A 22776-nucleotide genomic window follows, 5' to 3' on the forward strand; every position below is an offset into this window, starting at 1 on the left:
CATGGCCTGTGCCTACCATGGCAAAGGCATCAGCACTTCACACAGTGCCTAGAGGAGAAGGGTGAAGAAGGGACTGGCACTTACAGAAATGGCTGGGGTCAGCAGAAGAGTCTTGAGCACTACCAGCACCACGCAGAGGCAGAGAGAGCAGAGAGAAAAGGTGCTGAATGTCCTCAGCAACACTTCCTCAACCCCCCTATTTCTGGAGTGTGTCTGTGCTGAGAAGAATGGGAGGGCCTGCCATGCCCACAACTCCCTCAGCACTGAAGGAGGTTTCTGGAGAGCATGGAAGACAGCTTCCTTACACAGCTGGTTAGTGAGCCTACCTGGGGAGGTGCCCTGCTAGACCTTCTGTTCACAAACAGAGAAGGGCTGGTGGGAGTTGTGGTGGTCGGGAGCTGTATTGGGCAAAGTGACCATGAAATGGTAAAGTTCCCTGTTCTTGGTGAAGTCAGGAAGGGGATCAGTAAAACTGCAGTCTTGGATTTCTGGAGGGCTGATTTTGAGCTGTTCAGGACACTGGTTGGCAGAGTCCCTTGGGAAGTGGTTCTGAAGGGCAGAGGAGTCCAGGAAGGCTGGGCACTCTTTAAGAGGGAAATCTTACTGGCTCAGGAGTGGTCTGTCCCACAATTCCCATAGACGAGGCAGCGCAGAAGAAGACCGGCCTGGCTGAACAGAGAGTTATGGCTTGAGCTTAGGAGAAAAAAGTGGGTTTATAACCTGGGAATTATAATTTTTAATAGTTAATTAATTAATTAATTTTACACTTATATAAAATGTACCATTATTTATATATATATATATCATATCATATCATATCATATCATATCATATCATATCATATCATATTAATATATAGTATAATATAACATATATTACAATTATATATTAAATATTATAATATTCTATCATTAATTATATTGTATTAATTATATTATATTATATTGTTTATTTTATAATAGATTATATATCATTAATTATAAATTATATATTAATCTTGGAAGGAAAAGAGGGCAGGCCACTCAGGAGGACTAAAAGGATGTTGCGAGGTTCTGCAAGGACAAAATAAGAAAGGCCAAAGCTCATCAGGAGCTTAATCTGCCTACTGTCGTTAAAGATAACAAAAAATTATTTTATAAATACATCAACACAAAAAGGAGGACTAAGGAGAATCTCCATCCTTAAGGAGAAACTCCCCATCCTTAGGGGAAAAACTTAGGCACAAGAGAAGAGGAAAAGGTAGAGGTGCTTATTACCTTCTTTAAGTGCAACCAGGCAATCAGGCCTAGTCAGCATGGGTCTATGAAAGGCAGGGCATGCTTGGTGAACCCGATCTATTTCTATGACAAAGTGACCCGCTTGGTGGATGAGGGAAAGGCTGTGGATGTGGTCTACCTTGACTTCAGCAAGGCTTTTGACACTGTTCCCCACAACATTCTCCTGAAGAAACTGGCTGCTCATGGCTTGGACTGGCGTACACTTCATTGGGTTAAAAACTGGCTGGATAGTGGGGCCCAAAGAGTTGTGGTGAATGGAGTCAAATCCAGTTGGAGGCCGGTCACTAGTGGCGACCCACGGGGCTCAGTACTGGGGCCAGTTCTCTTTAATATCTTTATCAATGATCTGGATGAGGGGATTGAGTGCACCCTCAGTAAGTTCGCAGTTGACACCAAGTTAGGTGCGTGTGTCAATCTGCTTGAGGGTAGGAAGGCTCTGCAGGAGGATCTGGATAGGCTGGACTGATGGGCTGAGGTCAACTGCATGAAGTTCAACAAGGCCAAGTGCCGGGTACTCCACCTGGGTCGCAATAACCCCAAGCAGATCTACAGGCTGGGAGATGAGTGGTAGGCAGAGAAGGACCTGGGAGTGATGGTTGATAGTCGTCTGAATATGAGCCAGCAGTGTGCTCAGGTGGCCAAGAAGGCCAACAGCATGCTGGCTTGTATAATAAGCAGATTGGCCAGCAGGGCTAAGGAAGTGATCGTCCCCCTGTACTCGGCTCTGGTGAAGCCACACCTCGAGTACTGTGTTCAGTTTTGACCCCTCACTGCCAGAAGGACATGGAGGTGCTCGAGAGAGTCTAGAGAAGAGCATCGAAGCTGGTGAGGGGCCTGGAGAACAAGTCTTATGAGGAGCGGCTGAGGGAGCTGGGTTTGTTCAGCCTGGAGAAAAGGAGGCTCAGGGGCGACCTTATTGGTACCCTAAAGGAGGCTGTAGCAAGGTGGGGATTGGTCTATTCTCCAACGTTGTCGTGGTTCCGCTTGAGTGGGCAGCCAAGCTCCACCACAGCCGCTCTCTCACTCCCCATCCTCAAAGAGGAATGGGGAGAAAATATGTGAAAAGGTCTCAAGGGTTGAGATAAGGCGTCGAGAAAAATCATGCAATAATTATTGTAACGGGCAAAACAGACTCAGCATAAGAAGATGGTAAGATTTATTGCTCATTACTAACAAGCTAGAGAAGGGAGAAACAAAGGAAAGAAACCAAAAGCACCTTCCCCCCCCCATCCACCCTCTTCCACCTCCTCCCCCCGAGCAGCGCAGGGGAACGGGGGAATGGGGGTTATGGTCAGTCTACAGCGCTTCTTCTCTGCCGCTCCTTCTCGGTCACTCTCATCCCCTGTGCTGTGGGGTCCCACCCACAGGACACAGTCCTTGATGAACTGATCCGGCGTGGGCTTCCCACAGGCAGCAGCTCCTCCAGAGCTGCTCCAGATATGGGTCCGTACCACGGGGTCCATCCCTCAGGAGAAAACTGCTCCAACCTGGCTCCCCCATGGGCAGCAGCTCCTGCCAGGTCACCTGCTCCTGCGTGGTCTCCTCTCCACGGGCTACAGGTTCGGCCCGGAATCTGCTCGGGCAGGGGTCTTCCACAGATGGCAGCCTCCGTCGGTGCAGGGCCACCTGCTCCACCGTGGTCTCCTCCACGGGCTGCAGCGGGGGACCCTGCTCCGCCATGGTACTCCATGGGCTGCAGGGGGACATCCTGCTTCACCATGGTCCTCACCACAGGCCGCAGGGGAATTCTGCTCCAGCGCCTGGGGCACCTCTCCCCCTCCTTCTACACTGACCTTGGCACCTGCAAGGCTGTTTCTCACTCCCTTCACTCTCCCAGCTGCTGTGTGGCGCAGCATTTTTTTTTCCTGTCTTAAATATGCTCTCACAGAGGAGCAAAACAACGTCGCTTATTGGCTCAGCTCTGGAAAACAATGGGACCCTTCCCAAACATGGGGCAGCTTCTAGATCTTTCTCACATAAACCACCCCTATGACCCCTGCTACCAAAACCTTGCCACGTAAACCCACTACACACGTGCCTGGTGACAGGATGAGGGGGAATGGGCTAAAGTTGTGCCAGGGGAGGTTTAGGTTGGATGTTAGGAAGGACTTCTTTACCAAAGGGTTGTTAGGAATTGAAATGGGCTGCCCAGGGAAGTGGTTCACTCCCCATCCCTGGAGGTCCTTAAAAGACGTTAAGATGTTGAGCTTAGAAATACGGTTTAGTGAAGGACTTGTAAGTATTAGGTCAGAGGTTGGACTAGGTGATCTTGAAGGTCTCTTCCAACCTAGACGATTCTTTGATTATGTGATTTCATTAAGTTTCTCCCCACCCAATTCTCCATCCTGTCTAGGTCTCAATGGATGGCAGCACAGCCTTCTGGTGTGTCAGCCATTCCTCCCAGTTTAGTGTCATCATCAAACTTGCTGACAGTGCACTCCATTCCCTCATCCAAGTCATTGAAGTATATATTGACAAGTACTAGTCCCGGTACCGACCCTTGAGGGACTCCACCAGATACAGGCTTCCCACTCAACTCCACCCCATTGACCACAACCCTCTGGCTTCTTCCCTTCAGACAGATCACAGTCCACCTCACTACCAGATCACCCTTCACACACTTCAGGTTAGCTGCAAGGATGCTGTGTGTGGGAGATGGTGTCAAAGGCTTTACTGAAATCAAGATAGACCACATCCACTGCTTTAATATCATCTATCCCCCCAGTTATATCCTCATAAAAGGCTCTCAGTTCGGTCAAGCATGACTTCCCCTTGCTGAAGCCATGTTGACTGCCCCTAATGACACTTTTATCCTTGATATGCATAAAGACAACGCCAAGGCTAAGTTGTTCCATCAGCTTTGCAGGAATGGAGGTGAGGCTGACTGGTCTATAGTTACCTGGGTCATCCTTCTTTCCCCTTTGGAAGACTGGAGTAACATATGCTTTCCTCCAGTCCTCAGGCACCTTTCCCGATGCCCATGACTTACCACAGATAATGGATAATGGCCTAGCAATGACTTCCATCAACTCCCTCAGCTCCTGGCATGAGCATCTTGAGCATCCCATCGTGACCCATGTATTTATGGACATCCAGAAATGTTCAGTTTTCTTCTAAACAAAACCACATCTGCACTGCACACATCAATTGGCAGACACATTCAAGCACGTCCCTGTAGTGATACCAGTCCCTATAGGTGCAAATGTCCATCTGTGTGGGTGCATGGAAGAGCAGCCCTGTGACTTTATCAAGCAGTTTAGGAATACATAATTTCCAGTGAGCACAGGGAGATGGCCTCACATGAGGAAAAACCATTGATACACTCAAAATATTACTTGGTACACCTGACATATTTTAGAGATATTAATTTATTGCAAACAGAGATATGAGTCCTTCAACCTCTTGGCTAGACACACACAGCCCTTCCCTGTGACAGAAAAGCCCAAAGTGCAACCCCCAGCCCCATGTTATGGCTGCAAGAGACCCCTACAAAAGAATAAAGGCAGCCGTGGGCAAGGCTCTTGTGCCCTTGCCCTGTGGCAGTGCTATCGGGTCTGGGTGCAGGTCACCGTGGCATACGTCGTGGGGTCGCTCATCTGCTGCACAGGACGAGGCTTTAGGGAGGAAAAGAAACCCTGTTACTTCAGCTGCTGACTGTGAGCCCTGCACAATGAGCAGGCACCAGGCTGCAGGAGTGCAGAAAGGAGCTGTGCACAGCTGTGCCACGACTCACCCTGTCCCGTTGAATGTGGGCGATGGTGGAGTCTATGGGGGCAAAAAAATACACACCATGAGCCCTTGCTGATTGGAGGGGGTGAACCCCCACGAGCTTTGGGCATCAGCTACCTGGGGTTAACACTCAATGCCTGACCCCTCCCATCACCCTGATCTGGGACGTGCATTAAGCAGCAGTGGAACAGAGATGCTGAGGTTTTGATGTCTTTCCACCATTCTGTGGCATCGCCTCTCTTTGCACAGCCTACACACCTTGCAAACTGCTCTGTGCAGGCATGGGTAAAAACGGTCGTGCTGCAACTTGTGCTAAGTGCACGTCAGGTGGGGATATATATATAGCGTGTCACCCAACCACAACATCCTCCCTTGGCTGCTGTCTGTGATTTCAGAATGAGCTATAAGATATTTTCTCCAGCAGTGCAAGGAAACAGAGCCACATCCTTCATTGCTGCGCTGTGCTTTGGGCTGCTTTTGTAAAAAAGAAATCCTTGTGATGGAAAATATAAGAAGAGAGAAAAGTGTTGGCTGGAGGAGGGGAATGGCAGCGTGAGGCTGGAGCAGGTGTGGAAGGAGCCCCCCAAGCAAATGGACTTTATCCTTGGGAGCACTGGGATGCTGCCATGTCCCTTGTGCAGCCAGCAGCTGCGCTCTGCATAAAAGGAAGAAGCAGGACATGAGGTGCTGGAGAGAAACCGGGCCTTGATGAACAGGCAGGGATTTTGTATGTCCCAGTAGAACATGAAGTGCTGGGATTCCACCTGAGATGTGTGCACGGCTTCCTCCGAGGGAGGACGTAGTACTCACATGAGACTTCATCATGGTCTGTGGTTTCCATCTGTGGGCTGTCAACGTGCTGCTGCCTGGAGAGGAATGGAATGGCTCTAGGGTGTGCGTTTGTGGTGAGGATGCCACATGAGAAACGCACTCAGGTCGTGCTTTCCTACATCATGTGGTGAACCAGAGTGCAGCAAATAGCAAGCCCCATCCTCCCTGCTTCCAGCACAGGGAATGCAGCCACACACACACAGAGAATACTGTCCCTCGCCAAGGAGCACCTCAGGGCCCCGCCATGCACCCAACTCCCTCCAACAAACCCCACAGCCAGCAGCCCTTGGTGCTCACCTTGGGCATCTCCCTCTGCAGGCACCTGCAAGAACAGGGGCTGAGGTGCGCAGGCCAAGGTGCTGCCCAGCAGTGGCTCCCATCTCGGGGCTGGGGGATGAAGGCTGAAGCTCCCCAGCTCCCTCAGCAGCCTCCCCAGCTGGTCTGCCCACAGCCATCAGCCCCAGGCACCGTCTGCCCCAGCTGCGCATCCCCAGGTTCCCCCCACCACCTTTCCCACTGCACCAGCCCCGCAGCAGGACTCCCAAGGCCTCAGCCTTACCCCTGACTTCTCCCACTCCCTCACCTTTCCTGATGGCAAACCAGCTGCCTGCAGCCAGGAGGACGAGGCCGACAGCCGCCACTGCCAGCATCGTGCCTGTGGGGAGGGCGTGCAGGATCCGGGCATAGGGAGCTGGGGGACAGAGGGTGTGAGGGCAGCGGGGTGTGATGGGGAGAGGCAGGGAGCAAGATGTGCCCGTGCAGCTGGCAAAGCTTCTGCCTGGTAAAGCTCCTGCTTGTCCCCATGCCCTGGGGAAGGCAGCACAGCACGCCCACTCGCCATGCTCGGGTTTCTGGGGGTGAAGAAGGGAATCTCTCACCTGGGGGTGATGGACTTGCTGGGGAACTCACCACATTGCCTGGCAGGACAAAAGGACACGCTTAGTGTCTACAGCGCACACAGAGCCTTCCGAGAATGAGCCTCAGCCCCATGGCCACATCCCCCCACCGACAGCCAGCACCATCCCCACAGAAGGCATAAAAGTGCCCGCAGCTGTTGTGCCAACATGGGCCCCCATGGATCTGCTCTCTAAATTCCCTCGTGAGTGGTTAAGTATAGCTTGGCCAAGGTGTACCTGTCGATTAAATATGGCACCACCACTCTCATCTGTCTGTGATTCTGGGGGCTAGAGGATCACACAATCACAGAATGGCCAAGGTTGGAAGGGACCTCTGAAAGTCATGGAGTCCAGCCTTCTGCTGAGCAGGATCAAATAGGACAGACTGCACAGAATGGCATCCTGGTGGGTTTGGAATATCTAAAGAGGACACTCCACAGCATCTCTGGGCAGCCTGTTGCAGTGCTCTGTCACCCTCCCAGTAAAGAAATGCCCCTCATATTCAGATGAAACTTTCTGTGCTTCAGTTTGAGCCCATTGTCTCTCGCGCTTTCCCTGGACACAACTGGAAAGAGACCAGCTCCATCCTCTCAACACCCTCCCCTCAGATATTTATAGACATGGATGAGGTCTCCCCTCAGTCTACTCTTTTCCAGGCTATAAAGGCTCAGTTCTCTTGGCTCCGGCCCTCTGATCGTCTTTGCAGCCTTCCTCTAGACTCTCTCCAGTAGTTCTCTGCCCTTCTTGTACAGGGAATCCCAGAACTGGGCACAAAATGCTTTGTGTTCCATGCAGGGAAGTGATTCCTTCCCAGGAGCTCACACACAGAGAACAAATTCCCTCTCCCTTGCCATCACCACCCCACACACACCTCTCTTCAGTCACCCATCCCCACGCTCAACCTCACCTGGGGAGCTGCAGATGTCCTGGGTGGTCATGCCAGCAGCTGCACCTTGGGGCACAGAGGGTTTTGTTCAGATGGAGTGAGAGCTGGAGCACCCACATGCTTGTGCCCATGTCCCTGCTGCTGGGTCCTTGCCATGTCCTCACTGCTGTGTCCTTGCCGTGCAGGCACCTTGTCACCCCTACATCTCAGTCCAGCACCCCTGTGGTCTTCTCCCTTGGTTCAGTACCATGTCCCTTTCAGCTGGTTTGATGTTCCACGCAGAGGTCTCCAAATACCTAAGAACTCCAATATCTCCCTGTTCTCACCCTAGAGTTCCAGACCCATTTTAAGAGCCAGAAATGTAGACTTCTTCTACACTCATAGGTAAATGCCCAGCTTATGACAATCTCCACTTTTCTCCTGCCATAGGCTCGTCAATGCACAGGGCAGATGTTGAAGCATGCCCCATGCTCCATATTTGCAGCAGAGGTGATGCTGCAAGGACATGGGGACCCATTGGGAGCTACTCTCTCTCTCTAGGGGCTGCCTTGGAGGAGAGGGAACACTCCCATGAGTGAACCACCCCAGAGCCTGCTGCAGCACACAGCTCCAGCCTCAGCACAGCCATGTGGTGGCAAGTGCCTCTGTCCCTTCTCACCCCTCCAGCCCAGGGCCATGACTCACCAGGGACTTTCAGGATGCGGCCAGCACTGAGGGCAGAGCTCCTCCTCTGTTTCATCTCATTCCATTCCAGGTACCCACATGTACATCTTTCTGCATATCTTCTTGATGTGATGTTCAGGACCACGGAGTACCTCAGATGTCCTTCCTGGGCTTTCTGGCCATACAGCTCCATCCCATCCTTGCAGAAAATGATTCGTCTTACAGGTGACACAACAGGGAGAATACACTGGAGCACAACTGTGGTACCTGGCTGAGCAGAAGTTGAGTTCATTTGGAGAGCAGGAGCTCGGAGATCCCCTGTAGGAGACACAGCAGTGAAGGGCTGCCATAGGGCAGAGCTCACAGTGGTTGGGCTTCCAAGTGCCCTGGCTCTGGGAGGGAAGGACTCACGAGTACCTGGGGAGCTGCAGATGTCCTGGGAGCTCATGCTGCCATCTGTACCAAGGGGCAGAGAGGGATTCGCTGAGAGGAGTAGTGTCCAGGCTCATCCAGATGCCCCTGCCCACATCCTCACTGCTAAGCAGCCACCATCACACCTGCATGTTCTCATGCTGTACCTCTTCAATATCCCCTCAAACAATCCCATTTTGTGTGGATTTCTTATTCCAGGTATGTCCCATATCTCCGTGAAGACCTCAGCAGTCCTAGAGCCTCAGAGCAACACTCCAGAGAATTTATGGTGCTGGAGAAGTGTGCCCCTTGCTCAGATCTGTATCATACCTGGAGGAAGCCATCCAAATCCTGATTTCCCCAAAAGAACAATGCCCCACAGAGCTGCACGCTTCCCCACACACGCTGTCCCCATCCTCCCCTGTGCCCACCACAGGTGTGTCCTGCTCCCAGCAGCAGCCCTCCAGCCCTCAGCCCCCACACCCAGCAATGCCCCAACTCACACAGCACCAGCAGCAGGACGGCAGGGCCAGAAGGAGACAGCCTTGTCCATGGTACCTGCCTGTCGTGGTTTAACCCGGCTTGCAGCTAAATACCACGCAGCCGTTCGCTCACCCTCCCCCCTCCCTCTCTGGGACGGGGGAGAGAAATGGAAAGTGAAGCCCGTGAGTTGAGATAAAGACAGTTTAATAAGACAGGAAAATAATAATAACAAAATAATAATAACAATAATAATAATAATGTTACAATGGTGATAATAGGAAAGTAATAATAATATGTACAAACAAGTGATGCACAATGCAATTGCTCACCACCCGCTGACCGATACCCAGCCTAACCCCGAGCAGTCCGGCCCCCTCCCCCCGGCTAGCCACCCCTATATATTGTTTAGCATGACGTCAGATGGGATGGAATACCCCTTTGGCTAGTTTGGGTCACCTGTCCTGGGTCTGTCCCCTCCCAGCTCTTACTGCACCCCCAGCCTGCCTGTTGGCAGGACAGAACGAAAGGCTGAGATGTCCTTGGCTTGGTATAAGCACTGCTCTGCAACAATTAAAACATCGGGGTGTTATCAGCACTCTTCTCATCCTAAGCCAAAACACAGCATTCCACCAGCTACTAGGAAGAAAATTAATTCTGTTCTAACTGAAACCAGGACACTGCCCCAGCATCTTTTGGGGTGCTGCTTTTGGGAAGCAGCGTCTGCTTCGAGTTTCTGCTTTGCTCTGAGCTGGGGACGGTGGGGCAGAGAGCCTTGCGGTTCAGCTGGGACCTGTGCTGTGGGCTTTCTGTGGACACCTGAGCCTGGCCCACAGCCAGAGGCTCTCATCAGTGGGGGCCTCGCCTAAGAACCTGCTACATCTGCCGCTTTGGTTGAGACCCCACTGTTTTTTCTCTCCTCTCACACACTGCAGAACACGCTAGTTTTACTTGTATCTCAGGGACAACAATGTCCCTGTAAAGAGCTCCTGCCCCTTGTGCCCACTCGGATTTGCTCTCTCCTGAACATGGCACTCTGCTTCTCTTCAATGTCTAGACAAACGATGGCATCAGGGGAATCCTGCACCAAGGCCAAAGTGACGCCAGAGCTCTGGGGCAGTTGCCAAGGCTGTGGGCAGATTTCTCCTTCATCCTGTTGGTGAATCAGCTTATGAAGAACTCTCAGGGAGTCTCAGCAGGGGACATAGTGCTGCCAGCACAGCACTGTGGGAGCCATCTGCACTCACAATTTGACCCTCATGCAACCACACAACAACCAGGAAAGGCAGAGCCTTCATCATGAAGACACCTGAGCTCCCCCATGCTGCTCTCTCAATTCCCTTCTTCGAAGGAAGGCACTGAGCCAAGGGAAGCAGAGCGGTGGCAGCACATCCCTTGGGCATGCTGCCCCAGCTGCCTTGAACACAACGGCAGCGGGAGTCTGGCAAATGTGTGGCGGTCATGTTCTGAGCATGGGGGAGCAGGCTGGGAGCCCAGGGGAACATCAGAGCTCCATGGGGACAGGGACGTCTCCAGGCTGCCTGGCCCTGCTGGCACTGTGGCTGCATCTCTCCAGGAGGAGGGTGATGATGGGAGCAGACAGCAGCAGGAGCAGGCTGAGGGCAGAGCACAGGATCCAGACCTCTAGGGGTATGGCTGACCCTGGGAGAGAGGAGGAACACAGTGTGGCCAAGGCAAGCCTTGGAGGATGGCTGTGCCAGGAAGGGCTGATGAGCAATGTCTCACCTCTGGAAGGGAGCTGGACCTTGTGTGAGGGGCTACTGTCTGTGGGAGACATGAACATGCAATCCCAGATGCTGCGCAGACCCTGAGCTCATGTCTTACTTCCTTGTGTACATGGTGAGCATTAACAACCGAGCTCATGTAGATTCCCAGACATACGTTAGTAAATGTTTTAGGGAGAGCTTGGAGCAGTAGTGGCACAGTCCACGGCCTACTGATATCCCCAACCCTTGATTTTTTCACAGGGTCACTGCAGAGCCCCATGTCTCAGCAGAGGTGCTACTGCAGGTACAGGGGAACTCTTGAGGCACTTCTCCATCCAGGGTCTCCTGTGGAGTAGGGGGAACACTCCCGAGGGGGAATCACACCTGAGCCATGCCCTGTATGATGAAGCACACAGCTTCAGCTTCTGCACTGTCCACATCCCACTAACCCCACAGCCCTGATGAAGGGTCGTGTCTCACCTGGCACAGACAGGGTCCAAGGAGCACTGAAAGGAGAGCACCCAAACTGACTGAGGACTGGCCATGAGACACTGGGCATTCCCTTCATTCCCAGGGAAGTCTGTGGTCTATCAGAGCCTGGATCAGAGATAACACCAGGACACTCATTAGCCTGCTGTGCCTCACATACTACTATCTACTGACGATATTGCAGACAGCTGTGGAGGAAGCTTCATCCTGTAGTCTAAGGGAATGGATAAAGGTTCCAAGGCCTTGGGACGGTTGGTGAAAGGGTTGTATGAATGGGGTTGTATGTATGAATGGGGTTGTAGCAGGGCTTGTAGCAGTGGGGCAGCGACCCCACAGAGATGAAGACCAGGAGGCCTCCCACCCGTCATGGGGTGAAATCACCATGCTCATCTCACTCCCTGTAGTGCCTGAACACCAATGCATGTGGCATGGGGAATAAGCAGGAGGAGTTAGAAATCTGTGTTTGGTCAGAAGACTGAGGTCTGGTGGCAATTAGAGAGACATGGTGGGACAGCTCACATGGCTGGAAAGTGGTCAGGGGTCGAAACGGACCTCAAGAGATCATCGGGCCCAACCCCCCTGCCAATGCAGTTAGTCTACAGCAAGTTGCCCAGGTAGCCGTCCAGACGGGACTTGAATATCTCCAGAGAAGGAAAATCCACAAGCTCCCTGGGCAGCATGTTCCAGTGCTCTGTCACCCTCACTGTGAAGAAGTTTTTTCGCATGTTGGTGTGGAACTTCCAGTGTTCCATTTTTTGACCATCGTCCCTTCTCCTATGCCCACAAACAACTGAGAAGAGGTTGGCCAAATCCCACTGTCTCCCACACTTAAGGTATTTGTATACATTGATAAGGTCTCCTCTCAGCCTCCTCTTCTCAAGGCTGAAGGCTGAGGCCAGCCTTGGTTGCAGAGACCATGAGATGGTGCAGTTCAGGATCTCATGTGGCAGGAAGAGAATACCGAGCAGAATCTCAACCCTGAACTTCAGTAGGGACAACTTTGGCCTTTTCACACTATTTCTAGGGGAAATCGCATTGGGACAACCGAAATGGCTTCTACAAATACATTGCAGATAAAAGGCACACTAGAGGCAATGGAGGCCCTCTGATGAAAGAGGTGGGTGCCCTGGCATGGTTTAACCCAGCCGGCAGCTAAGCACTGCACAGCCGTTAACTCACCCTCCCCACTTGTGCTCCAGGATGTGAGAGCGAAACGGGAAAGTGAAGCCTGTGAGTTGAGAAAAAGACAGTTTATTCAGACAGGAAAATAATAATAACAACAATGTGAAATGTGTTCATCTGATTTGTGTCAATATGGAACAATGCTAGGGCCTCATGGTATGATGAATGTGACCTTCTGTCTTACATACCCTTGTGTAACCACAAGTCTAAGAAAAACAGAGTGGTTAATGTATAGAGTTCTTGTATCTTGCAAAGGAATGGTCAAGCAATTCGTGTCAATAGAGAGCTTGAAGGGAAATGTATTTGTAGGCTTTTCCTCGAAGACTCTAATACCTTGGGGGAGGGAGGGAGGGTGTTCAGAATAACTGCTACCTATTATGACTATTGCATGGGACACTATGCAAGTCTCTGATATCTGGCCAGGAGATTAAGGAGAAGGAGAAAGCTGAAGAACGACTAAAAGACAAAGCTTATAGGGGACTCTGTACAAGTCTCTGACATCCGGCCAAGTTGGATAAAGGAGAAGGACTAGAGGGAGGAAGGCTATGAGCCTTCAGCATGAGAGACCCCCAGAGGGACCACCGGAGACTGATACGCATGTTCCAGTTGGAGAGTTCGGATTCCAGAAACTAATTATAATAACCCCCTTTCCTCAGAAGTAGTAAAGAATATGTATTATGCCCAGGAGAATAAAAATCAACTGCTTGATGTAACCGGTGTGTGTCTTGGTGGAGCAGAGACTCCCGGCACACCCAGCGCTGGTTGCTTACCTGTATCAATTTAATAAGTCGTAATCTTTGATTATAGTCCTATTTTGAAGACTGAGCCATTTATTACAACAATAACAATAACAATAATGATGATAATAGTACCACTGGCTGGCAGAGGGGCTCAGGCTGCACAGCATTGCACAAGCAACAAGAGTACAGAGGCTGAGCATGGGCAGGGGATGCAGCAGTGATGTGCCCACGTGGGTGTGGAAGGGACAGAAATGTATTTGGGAGAAGCTGTACATGCTTCCTAGCTTATTGGAGAGCTGCAAAACTATGAGACAAATCTGGCAAAGGGAAAAGGGGCAGGAGGCCATGTAGGAAGAATACTGCCCTTGAGATACAGATAAAACAGCAAGAGTTGCGGTGTGTGAGAGGACAGAAATAACAGCGGGGGCTCAACAAAAGCAGCGGATGTAGCAGGGGCTGAGACAGGTTACTCATTGATGAGCCTCTGGCTGTGGGCCAGGCTCAGGCAGCCACAGAAAGCCCACAGCACAGCTCCCATCTGCACTTCAAGCCTCTGTCCCACCATCCCCAGCTCACAGCAAAGCAGACACCTGAAGCAGATGCTTCTCCCCAAAAGCAGCAACCAAAAAGATGCTGGGGCAGGCGCCATGGACAAGGCTGTCTCCTTCTGGCCCTGCCGTCCTGCTGCTGGTGCTCTGTGAGTTGGGGCATTCTTGAGTGTGGGGGGTTAGGGCTGGAGGGCTGCTGCTGGGGGCAGGATAGGCCCGTGGTGGGCACAGGGGAGGATGGGGACGGTGTGTGCAGGCAGGTATGCAGCACTGTGGGGCAGAGTTGTTTGGGGGAAAGCAGGAAGCCATGACCCCTCTAAGCAAAGCTGTCTCTGCCCCATGCTGCAGGTGCTGGCGTGACTATCCAGGACATCTGCAGCTCTCCAGGATTTCGGGAACATGGAGGTGGGTCACAAAAATGACCTTGTCCTATAGAAAGAGATGGGAAGAGAGAAGGGGATTATTCCCTCACGATTCCCCCTGTAAGCCCCAAGAGAGCAGATTCTTCCAGCCTTGGCATGCACTTGGTTTTGTCACCCAGCAATCACTAACGCTTGCCTGGGGAATCCTTCTGCCTTCTCTCCAGGTAACAACCAGGCTCCAGTCCTGTACCTCAATGCTTCCATTGCCCAAGAAGGGGAAACAGTTTTGGTTCGTTGTGTCATTGATTGGCAGTTTCCTGCTACGCGAGTTGTCTTCTGCAAGAATGGGCTGGAGGAGTTCAGCCTGCAAGCCCAGCAGGGCAAGGTCATCTACGCTATGGTCCTGAACATCACCTCGAGAAGTGCTGGGACGTACACGTGTGGGTACCAGAAAAAGAACAAGAAAAACTGGGTGAGGAGCTCTGCTCTCAGTGCTCCCCGGATCTTGTCTGTGGCAGGTAAGACACGGCCCCAGGGTGGTGAGGGTAGAAGGTTTTGGAAAACTGCTGAGGCTGGAGCTGTGTGCTGCAGGAGGCAGGGCATGGCTCTGGGGTGGTTCCCCCTAAGTAATGTGTTCCCTCTCCTCAGAGGCAGCCCCTACAGAGAGAAAGCTGCTCTCAAGCACTGTCCCCATCCCTGCAGCAACACCTCGGCTGAGGCATGGGGCTGTGCAGTTCCTATGCAGAGAGAGCAAGAGCTGGGGATGTTGATGGACCCTGGGTTGAGCCCGGCATGTTCCAAGATCTGCCCTGTACATTGCTGAGCCTATGGCAGGGGAAGTGGTGTGATTGTCATGAGACAGGCTATAGCCTGTACATCAGCAACAGTGTGGGATGGTTCCAGAAGGGAGAGCACAGTGGTGCTGGTTTGAGACACAGAAAGGTGCCTGCTCAGAAAGAACAAACAGGAAGAAAAAGGACTCGCGTGTGGCGGTGTGTCAGGTCTTGGTCCCACTAAGAAAAACCCCTTTTGCCTCAAGGTGCAGGTGCTGGTGAGACCACCACTGATATCCACAGCTCCACAGGTGAGGACAAGCATGAGGGTGTGCCGGTTACATGGGCATGTCCTGCTCCCTGCCTCTCCCCATCACACCCCGCTGCCCTCACACCCTCTGTCCCACAGCTCCCCATGCCCGGATCCCACACACCCTCCCCACAGGCACGGCGCTGGCAGTGGCGGCCGTCGGCCTCGTCCTCCTGGCTGCAGGCAGCTGGTTTGCCATCAGGAAAGGTGAGGGAGTGGGGGAAGAAGGGGGGAAAGGCTGAGGCCGTGGGGGCCCTGCTGCGGGGCTGGAGCAGTGGGAAGGGCAGTGGGGGAAACCTTGGGGTGCACAGCTGGGGCTGGTGCCTGGGGGTGATGGCTGTGGGTAGCCCAGCTGGGGAGGCTGCTGAGGGAGCTGGGGAGCTTCGGCCTTCGTCCCCCAGCCCCGAGATGGGAGCCACGGCTGAGCAGCACCTTGGCCTGTGCACCTCAGCCTCTGTTCTTGTTGCAGGTGCCTGCAGAGGGAGATGCCCAAGGTGAGCACCAAGGGATCCTGGCTGTGGGGTTTGCAGGAGGGAGTTGGGGGCATGGTGGGGCCCTGGGATGCTCCTTGTTCAGGAGCATCTCCTATGCAGAAGGCAAGAAGGATGGGGCTTGTCTTGGGCTGCCTTCCAGTTCAATGCCAAATGCAGGAAAGCAACACCAAAGGGCACAAGCTTCACGAACCCTCCTCAGCACATGCACATCCCAGAACCATTCCATTCCTCTCCAGGCAGCAGCACGTTGACAGACCACAGGCGGAAGACACCAACTATGGTGACATCCAGTGTGAGGACTACCTCCTCCCTTGGGGGAAGCCACACGCTCCTCTCCCCATGAGAATCCCCCGCGAGCCCCCATGCAATCCCACCACTTCATTTCCCACTGGGACATACAAAATCCCTGCTCGTTCATCAAGGGCAGGTTTCTCTCCAGCACCTCATGTCCTGCTTCTTCCTTGCACACAGAGTGCGTGCGGCTGCTGGCTGCACAAGGGACATGGCAGCATCCCAGTGCTCATAGGGACAAAGCCCATTTGCCTGGGGGGTCCTTTCACAGCTGCCGCAGCGCCAGGCTTCAATTCCCCTGCTAGGCCTCTGCTTTTGTCCTTTCTTCAGTTTTTCTACAAAGCTATTTCTGTTTTCATGTAGTTGAAAGGACACAGCAGCAATTAAAGATGTGGCTCTTTTTCCTTGTGTTTGTGGGGAAAACATTTTATAGTTTGTTTTGAAACCACAGAGAGCAGGCAAGGGAGGATGTTGTGGTTGGGTCACAGGTATAGATATATCCCCACCCTACTTGCACCTCACTCGAGTTGCAGCACCACCTTGTTTACCCACGCCTGCACAGAGTAGCTCACAAGGTGTGCTGGCTGTGCAAAGAAAGGAGATGCCACAGAATGGTGGAAATACACCAAAACCTCAGCATCTCTTCTCCACTGCTGCTTAATGCTTATCCCAGAGCAGGATGATGGGAGGGGAAATGTGGCAGGGCACTGAGAGCTGACCACAGACAGCTGCTGCCCAAGGTCAGTGTGAGTTTCAGCTCTCCACCAACAGACAGCAAGGACTCATTGAGTGTTTTTTCCCACAGACTCCACCATCGCCCACATTCGACAGGACAGGGTGAGTCATGGCACAGCTGTGCACAGCTCCTTTCTGCACTCCTGCAGCCTGGTGCCCGCTCATTGTGCAGGGCTCACAGTCAGTAGCTGAAGTAACAGGGTTTCTTTTCTCCCTAAAGCCTCCTCCCGTGCAGCAGGTGGGAAACACCACAACGTATGCCACGGTGACCCGCACCCAGATCCGATAGCACTGCCACAGGGCAAGGGCACAGGAGCCTTGCCCATGGCTGCCTTTGCTCTCCTGCAGATGGCTTGTGCAGCCATAACGTGGGGCTGGGGGGTGCACTTTGGTCTTCTTTGGGGTTTGTTGTCACAGGGAAGGGCTGTGAGTGTCTAGCCAAGACGATGTAGGACTCACACCTCCATCTACAAGACATTAATACTTCTAAAATATATGAGCTATACCAAATCTTACTGTGAGTGTATTGATTTTTTTCAACAAAAAAAAAAAAAAAAAAAAACCTCTCGCTGTGCTCAGTGGATGTCGTGTACACCTAAGTTGCATTATAATGTCATGGGGGTGTTATTCTACCCACCCATGGAGATGCCTATTTGGACCTACATGGACAGATATCACTGCAGGGATGTCCTCGCATGTGTGTGTCAATCAGTGTGTGCATTGCAGATGTGGTTTTGTTTTGATGACAAATACACATCTCTGACTTTGTGTTCCTGATGGCACCTCCGTCTCATGCAGCCACACATGGAATGGGATGGAGCAGACAGACAGACTCCGAGACACAAAGGGGTGGTAGTGTCGATATGAAGGGATGCAAAAAGCCTTGCAGACAGGCCTTGCTGAGAAGAACTACACCAGCTCCTTCCTGTTTGGGGTTGCTTTATTGAGAGCTGACAGGTCGGCCGGACTTTCCCCAGTGCTCTCTGCCTCTCTCAGAGAACCAGCTGCATCGCCTCTCCCTTGCTCAGCTTTTGGCATGCAGTGGGTGTTGAGAGCAGTTGGATTGAGAGAGCTGCAAAACACAAGGGAGAACAAGGAGTGGCCTTGCTCTGGCGGTGCCCACCATGGGGAAATGCTGGGAGCATGGAAGGAGGGGGATTCAGCCAAAGCACAGCCACGCAAAGCTCCCAGGCTCCTGCCATCGGATGCACTTCTGGCTTCCATTTGCTCTCCAAAAGCCTGCCCTCTCGCAACCATGACGTGCACGCTCAGCCTGGAAGGCTGGGCTGGTGCTGAACTCACCTTCACTCTGCCCATCTCATCCATGTTGGCATCTGGAAGGAGAACCTGAGTTAGTGTCCAGCCACACACAGCAGGCAGGGCTTTCCTACCCCTCACCACCGTTGCCCCATGGTTACGGCTTGCCATGGCAAAGGCATCAGCACTTCACACAGTGCCTAGAGGAGAAGGGTGAAGAAGGGACTGGCACTTACAGAAATGGCTGGGGTCAGCAGAAGAGTCTTGAGCACTACCAGCACCACGCAGAGGCATAGAGAGACCACAGACAAAAGGTGCTGAACATCCTCAGCAACACTTCCTCAACCCCCCTATTTCTGGAGTGTGTCTGTGCTGAGAAGAAGGGGAGGGCCCTGCCATGCCCACAACACCCTCAGCACTGTAGGAGGTTTCTAGAGAGCATGGAAGACAGCTTCCTTACACAGCTGGTTAGTGAGCGTACCTAGGGAGGTGCCCTGCTAGACCTTCTGTTCACAAACAGAGAAGGGCTGGTGGGAGTTGTGGTGGTCAGGAGCTGTCTTGGGCAGAGTGACCACGAAATGGTAGAGTTCCCTATTCTTGGTGAAGTCAGGAAGGGGATCAGTAAAACTGCAGTCTTGGACTTACGGAGGGCTGATTTTGAGCTGTTCAGGACACTGGTTGGCAGAGTCCCTTGGGAGGTGGTTCTGAAGGGCAGAGGAGTCCAGGAAGGCTGGGCACTCTTCAAGAGGGAAATCTTACTGGCTCAGGAGTGGTCTGTCCCACAATGCCCATAGACCAGGCAGCGCGGAAGAAGACCGGCCTGGCTGAACAGAGAGTTATGGCTTGAGCTTAGGAAAAAAAAGAAGGTTTATAACCTGGGAATTATAATTTTAATTAATTAATTAATTAATTATACACTTATATACAATGTATCATTATGTATATCTCTATATTATATTATAATATATTATATTATCTTATATTATATTATATTAATATATAGTATAATATATCATATATTACAAGTATATATTAAATATTATAATATTCTATAATTAATTATTTTGCATTAATTATATTATATTATATCATATCGTATCATGTCATATCATATCATATCATATCATATCATATCATATCATATCATATCATATCATATTATTTATTTTATAATAAATTGTATATATTTAATTATAAATTATATATTAATCTTGGAAGGAAAAGAGGGCAGGCCACTCAGGAGGGCTAAAAGGATGTTGCGAGGTTCTGCAGAGACAAAATTAGACAGGCCAAAGCTCATCTGGAGCTCAATCTGGCTACTGCCATTAAAGATAACAAAAAATAATTTCATAAATACATCAACACAAAAAGGAGGACTAAGGAGAATCTCCATCCTTTACTGGATGCGAGGAGAAACTTAGTAACAAGAGATGAGGAAAAGGAAGAGGTGCTTAATACCTTCTTTACCTCAGTCTTTAGTGGCAACAGTTGTTCTCTGGATACCCAGTACCCTGAGCTGGTGGAAGGGGATGGGGAGCAGAACGTGGCCCTCATAATCCACGAGGAAATAGTTGGCGACCTGCTACAGCACTTGGATGTACCCAAGTCGATGGGGCCAGATGGGATCCACCCGAGGGTACTGAGAGAACCGGCGGAGGATCTGGCCAAGTCTCTTACCATCATTTATCAATAGTCCTGGCTATCAGAGTAGGTTCCAGTTGACCAGTGGCTAGCAAACGTGACGCCCGTCTACAAGAAGTGTTGGAGGGTAGACCCGGGGAAATATAGGCCTGTCAGTTTGACCTCAGTGCCAGGGAAGCTCAAGGAGCAGACTGTTTTGTGTGTCATCACATGGCACTTACAGTGCAACCAGGCGGTCAGGCCCAGTCAGCATGGGTTTATGAAAGGCAGGTCCTGCTTGACAAACCTGATCTCCTTCTATGACAAAGTGATGCGCTGGGTGGATGAGGGAAAGGCTGTGGATGTGGTCTACCTTGACTTCAGTAAGGCTTTTGACACTATTCTCCACAACATTCTCCTCAAGAAACTGGCTGCTCATATGTCTTGGACTGGCGTACACTTCATTGGGTTAAAAACTGGCTGGATAGCCGGACCCAAAGAGTTGTGGTGAATGGAGTCAAATCCAGTTGGAGGCTGGTCACGAGTGGCGTCCCCCAGGGCTCAGTACTGGGGCCAGTACTCTTTAAAATCTTTATCGATGATCTGGATGAGGGAATCGAGTAAACCCTCTTTAAGTTTGCAGATGACACCAAGTTAGGTGCGTGTGTCGATCTGCTTGAGGGTAGGAAGGCTCTGCAGGAGGATCTGGATAGGCTGCACCGATGGGCTGAGGTCAACTGCATGAAGTTCAACAAGGTCAAGTGACGGGTTCTGCACCTGTAGCACAATAACCCCAAGCAGCACTACAGGCTGGGAGATGAGTGGTTGGAAAGCTGCCAGGCAGAGAAGGACCTGGGAGTATTGGTGGATAGTTGGCTGAATATGAGCCAGCAGTGTGCTCAGGTGGCCAAGAAGGCCAACAGCATGCTGGCTTGTATAAGAAACAGTGTGACCACCAGGGCTAGGGAAGTGATTGCCCCCTGTACTCAGTTCTGGCAACGCCGCATCTCAAGTACTGTGTTTAGTTTTGGGCCCCTCACTGCCAGAAAGACATGGAGGTGCGCGAGAGAGTCTAGAGAAGAGCAACGAAGCTGGTGAGGGGTCTGGAGAACAAGTCTTATGAGGAGAGGCTGAGGGAGCTGGGTTTGTTCAGCCTGGAGAAAAGGAGGATCAGGGTCGACCTTATTACTCTCTCTAGATACCTTAAAGGAGGCTGTAGCAAGGTGGGGATTGGTCTATTCTCCCATGTGCCTGGTGACAGGATGAGAGGGAATGGGCTAAAGTGCTAGGGGAGGTTTAGGTTGGATGTTAGGAAAAACTTCTTTACCGAAAGGGTTGTTAAGCATTGAAATGGGCTGCCCAGGGAAGTGGTTCACTCCCCATCCCTGGAGGTCTTTAAAAGACGGTTAGATGTTGAGCTTAGAAATATGGTTTAGTGAAGGACTTGTTAGTATTAGGTCAGAGGTTGGACTAGGTGGTCTTGAAGGTTTCTTCCAACCTAGACGATTCTGTGATTCTGTGATTTCATTAAGTTTCTCCCCACCCAATTCTCCATGCTGTCTAGGTCTCAATGGATGGCAGCACAGCCTTCTGGTGTGTCAGCCATTCCTCCCAGTTTAGCATCATCATCAAACTTGCTGACAGTGCACTCCATTCCCTCATCCAAGTCACTGAAGTATAGATTGACAAGTACTAGTCTCAGTACCGACCCTTGAGGGACTCCACCAGACACAGGCTTCCCACTCGCCTCCACCCCATTGACCAAAACCCTCTGGCTTCTTCCCTTCAGACAGATCACAGTCCACCTCACTACCAGATCACCCTTCACACACTTCAGGTTAGCTGCAAGGATGCTGTGTATGGGAGATGGTGTCAAAGGCTTTACTGAAATCAAGATAGACCACATCCACTGCTTTAATATCATCTATCCCCCCAGTTAGATCCTCATAAAAGGCTCTCAGTTCGGTCAAGCATGACTTCCCCTTGCTGAAGCCATGTTGACTGCCCCTAATGACACTTTTATCCTTGATATGCATAAAGACAACGCCAAGGCTAAGTTGTTCCATCAGCTTTGCAGGGATAGAGGTGAGGCTGACTGGTCTATAGTTACTTGGATCATCCTTCTTTCCCCTTTGGAAGACTGGAGTAAAATTTGCTTTGCTCCAGTCCTCAGGCACCTTTCCTGATGCCCATGACTTTAAAAAGATAATGGATAATGGCCTAGCAATGACTTCCACCAACTCCCTCAGCTCCTGGCATGAGCATCTTGAGCATCCCATCGTGACCCGTGGATTTATGGACATCCAGAAATATTCAGTTTTCTTCTAAACAAAACCACATCTGCAGTGCACACATCAATTGGCAGACTGTCCTGGTTTCAGTTAGAACAGAATTAATTTTCTTCCTAGTAGCTGGTGGAATGCTGTGTTTTGGCTTAGGATGAGAAGAGTGCTGATAACACCCCGATGTTTTAATTGTTGCAGAGCAGTGCTTATACCAAGCCAAGGACATCTCAGCCTTTCGTTCTGTCCTGCCAACAGGCAGGCTGGGGATGCAGTAAGAGCTGGGAGGGGACAGACCCAGGACAGGTGACCCAAACTAGCCAAAGGGGTATTCCATCCCATCTGACGTCATGCTAAACAATATATAGGGGTGGCTAGCCGGGGGGAGGGGGCCGGACTGCTCGGGGTTAGGCTGGGCATCAGTCAGCGGGTGGTGAGCAATTGCATTGTGCATCACTTGTTTGTACATATTATTATTACTTTCCTATTATCACCATTGTAACATTATTGTTATTATTGTTATTATTATATTGTTATTATTATTTTCCTGTCTTATTAAACTGTCTTTATCTCAACTCACGGGCTTCACTTTCCATTTCTCTCCCCCGTCCCAGAGAGGGAGGGGGGAGGGTGAGCGAACGGCTGCGTGGTGTTTAGCTGCCAGCCGGGTTAAACCACGACACAGACACATTCAAGCACGTCCCTGCAGTGATACCAGTCCCTATAGGTCCAAATGTCCATCTGTGTGGGTGCATGGAAGAGCAGCCCTGTGACTTTATCATGCAGTTTAGGA

The 22776-nt window shown here is 51.2% G+C and overlaps 2 protein-coding genes and 1 long non-coding RNA gene across 6 annotated transcripts in view; 1 reads left to right on the plus strand and 2 right to left on the minus strand.

Annotated features, from left to right (window-relative positions):
* Positions 1-4474: 4474 nt before the first annotated feature.
* Positions 4475-22776, minus strand: part of LOC311425473 (uncharacterized protein) — a 56701-nt gene continuing 38399 nt past the window's right edge. Inside the window, exons 9-10 of one of the 2 annotated variants that reach the window (XM_084501364.1) lie at positions 5011-5042; positions 4475-4891 (exon numbers count right to left, since the gene is read on the minus strand). In XM_084501364.1, the coding sequence (XP_084357490.1) occupies positions 4823-4891; positions 5011-5042 (101 nt within the window). In that variant the 3' untranslated portion in view covers positions 4475-4822. The remainder of the gene's footprint in view (positions 4892-5010; positions 5043-22776) is intronic. The other variant, XM_084501363.1, reaches the window with a different exon arrangement.
* Positions 13934-17334, plus strand: LOC311425486 (uncharacterized protein). 3 transcript variants are annotated; one of them, XM_084501419.1, is made up of 9 exons: positions 13934-14008; positions 14208-14264; positions 14446-14739; positions 15261-15305; positions 15404-15511; positions 15774-15798; positions 16035-16090; positions 16895-16926; positions 17045-17334. In XM_084501419.1, exons 1-9 carry the CDS (start codon positions 13942-13944, stop codon positions 17111-17113), a joined length of 753 nt encoding a protein of 250 aa, XP_084357545.1. In that variant the 5' UTR covers positions 13934-13941; the 3' UTR covers positions 17114-17334. The 3 variants fall into 3 exon arrangements, with proteins under 3 accessions (XP_084357545.1, XP_084357546.1, XP_084357547.1); XM_084501420.1 differs by lacking the exon at positions 15774-15798; XM_084501421.1 differs by lacking the exon at positions 15404-15511.
* Positions 17747-18419, minus strand: LOC311425513. The gene is made up of 3 exons (XR_014686360.1): positions 18318-18419; positions 18127-18158; positions 17747-17896 (listed from the first exon to the last, which is right to left on the minus strand). It is a non-coding gene; the product is annotated as an uncharacterized lncRNA (long non-coding RNA).

Source organism: Aythya ferina, assembly GCF_964211825.1.
Source record: "Aythya ferina genome assembly, chromosome: 31".
Taxonomy (NCBI): Eukaryota; Metazoa; Chordata; class Aves; order Anseriformes; family Anatidae; genus Aythya; species Aythya ferina.

Bases quoted from the DNA above. Each gene is read 5' to 3' on its own strand.
- LOC311425486 (XM_084501419.1), top strand. From the start codon at position 13,942: ATGCTGGGGCAGGCGCCATGGACAAGGCTGTCTCCTTCTGGCCCTGCC. The intron at 14,009-14,207 runs GTGAGTTGGGGC...CCCATGCTGCAG, and splicing joins CGTCCTGCTGCTGGTGCTCT to GTGCTGGCGTGACTATCCAG. The intron at 14,740-15,260 runs GTAAGACACGGC...TTTTGCCTCAAG, and splicing joins CCGGATCTTGTCTGTGGCAG to GTGCAGGTGCTGGTGAGACC.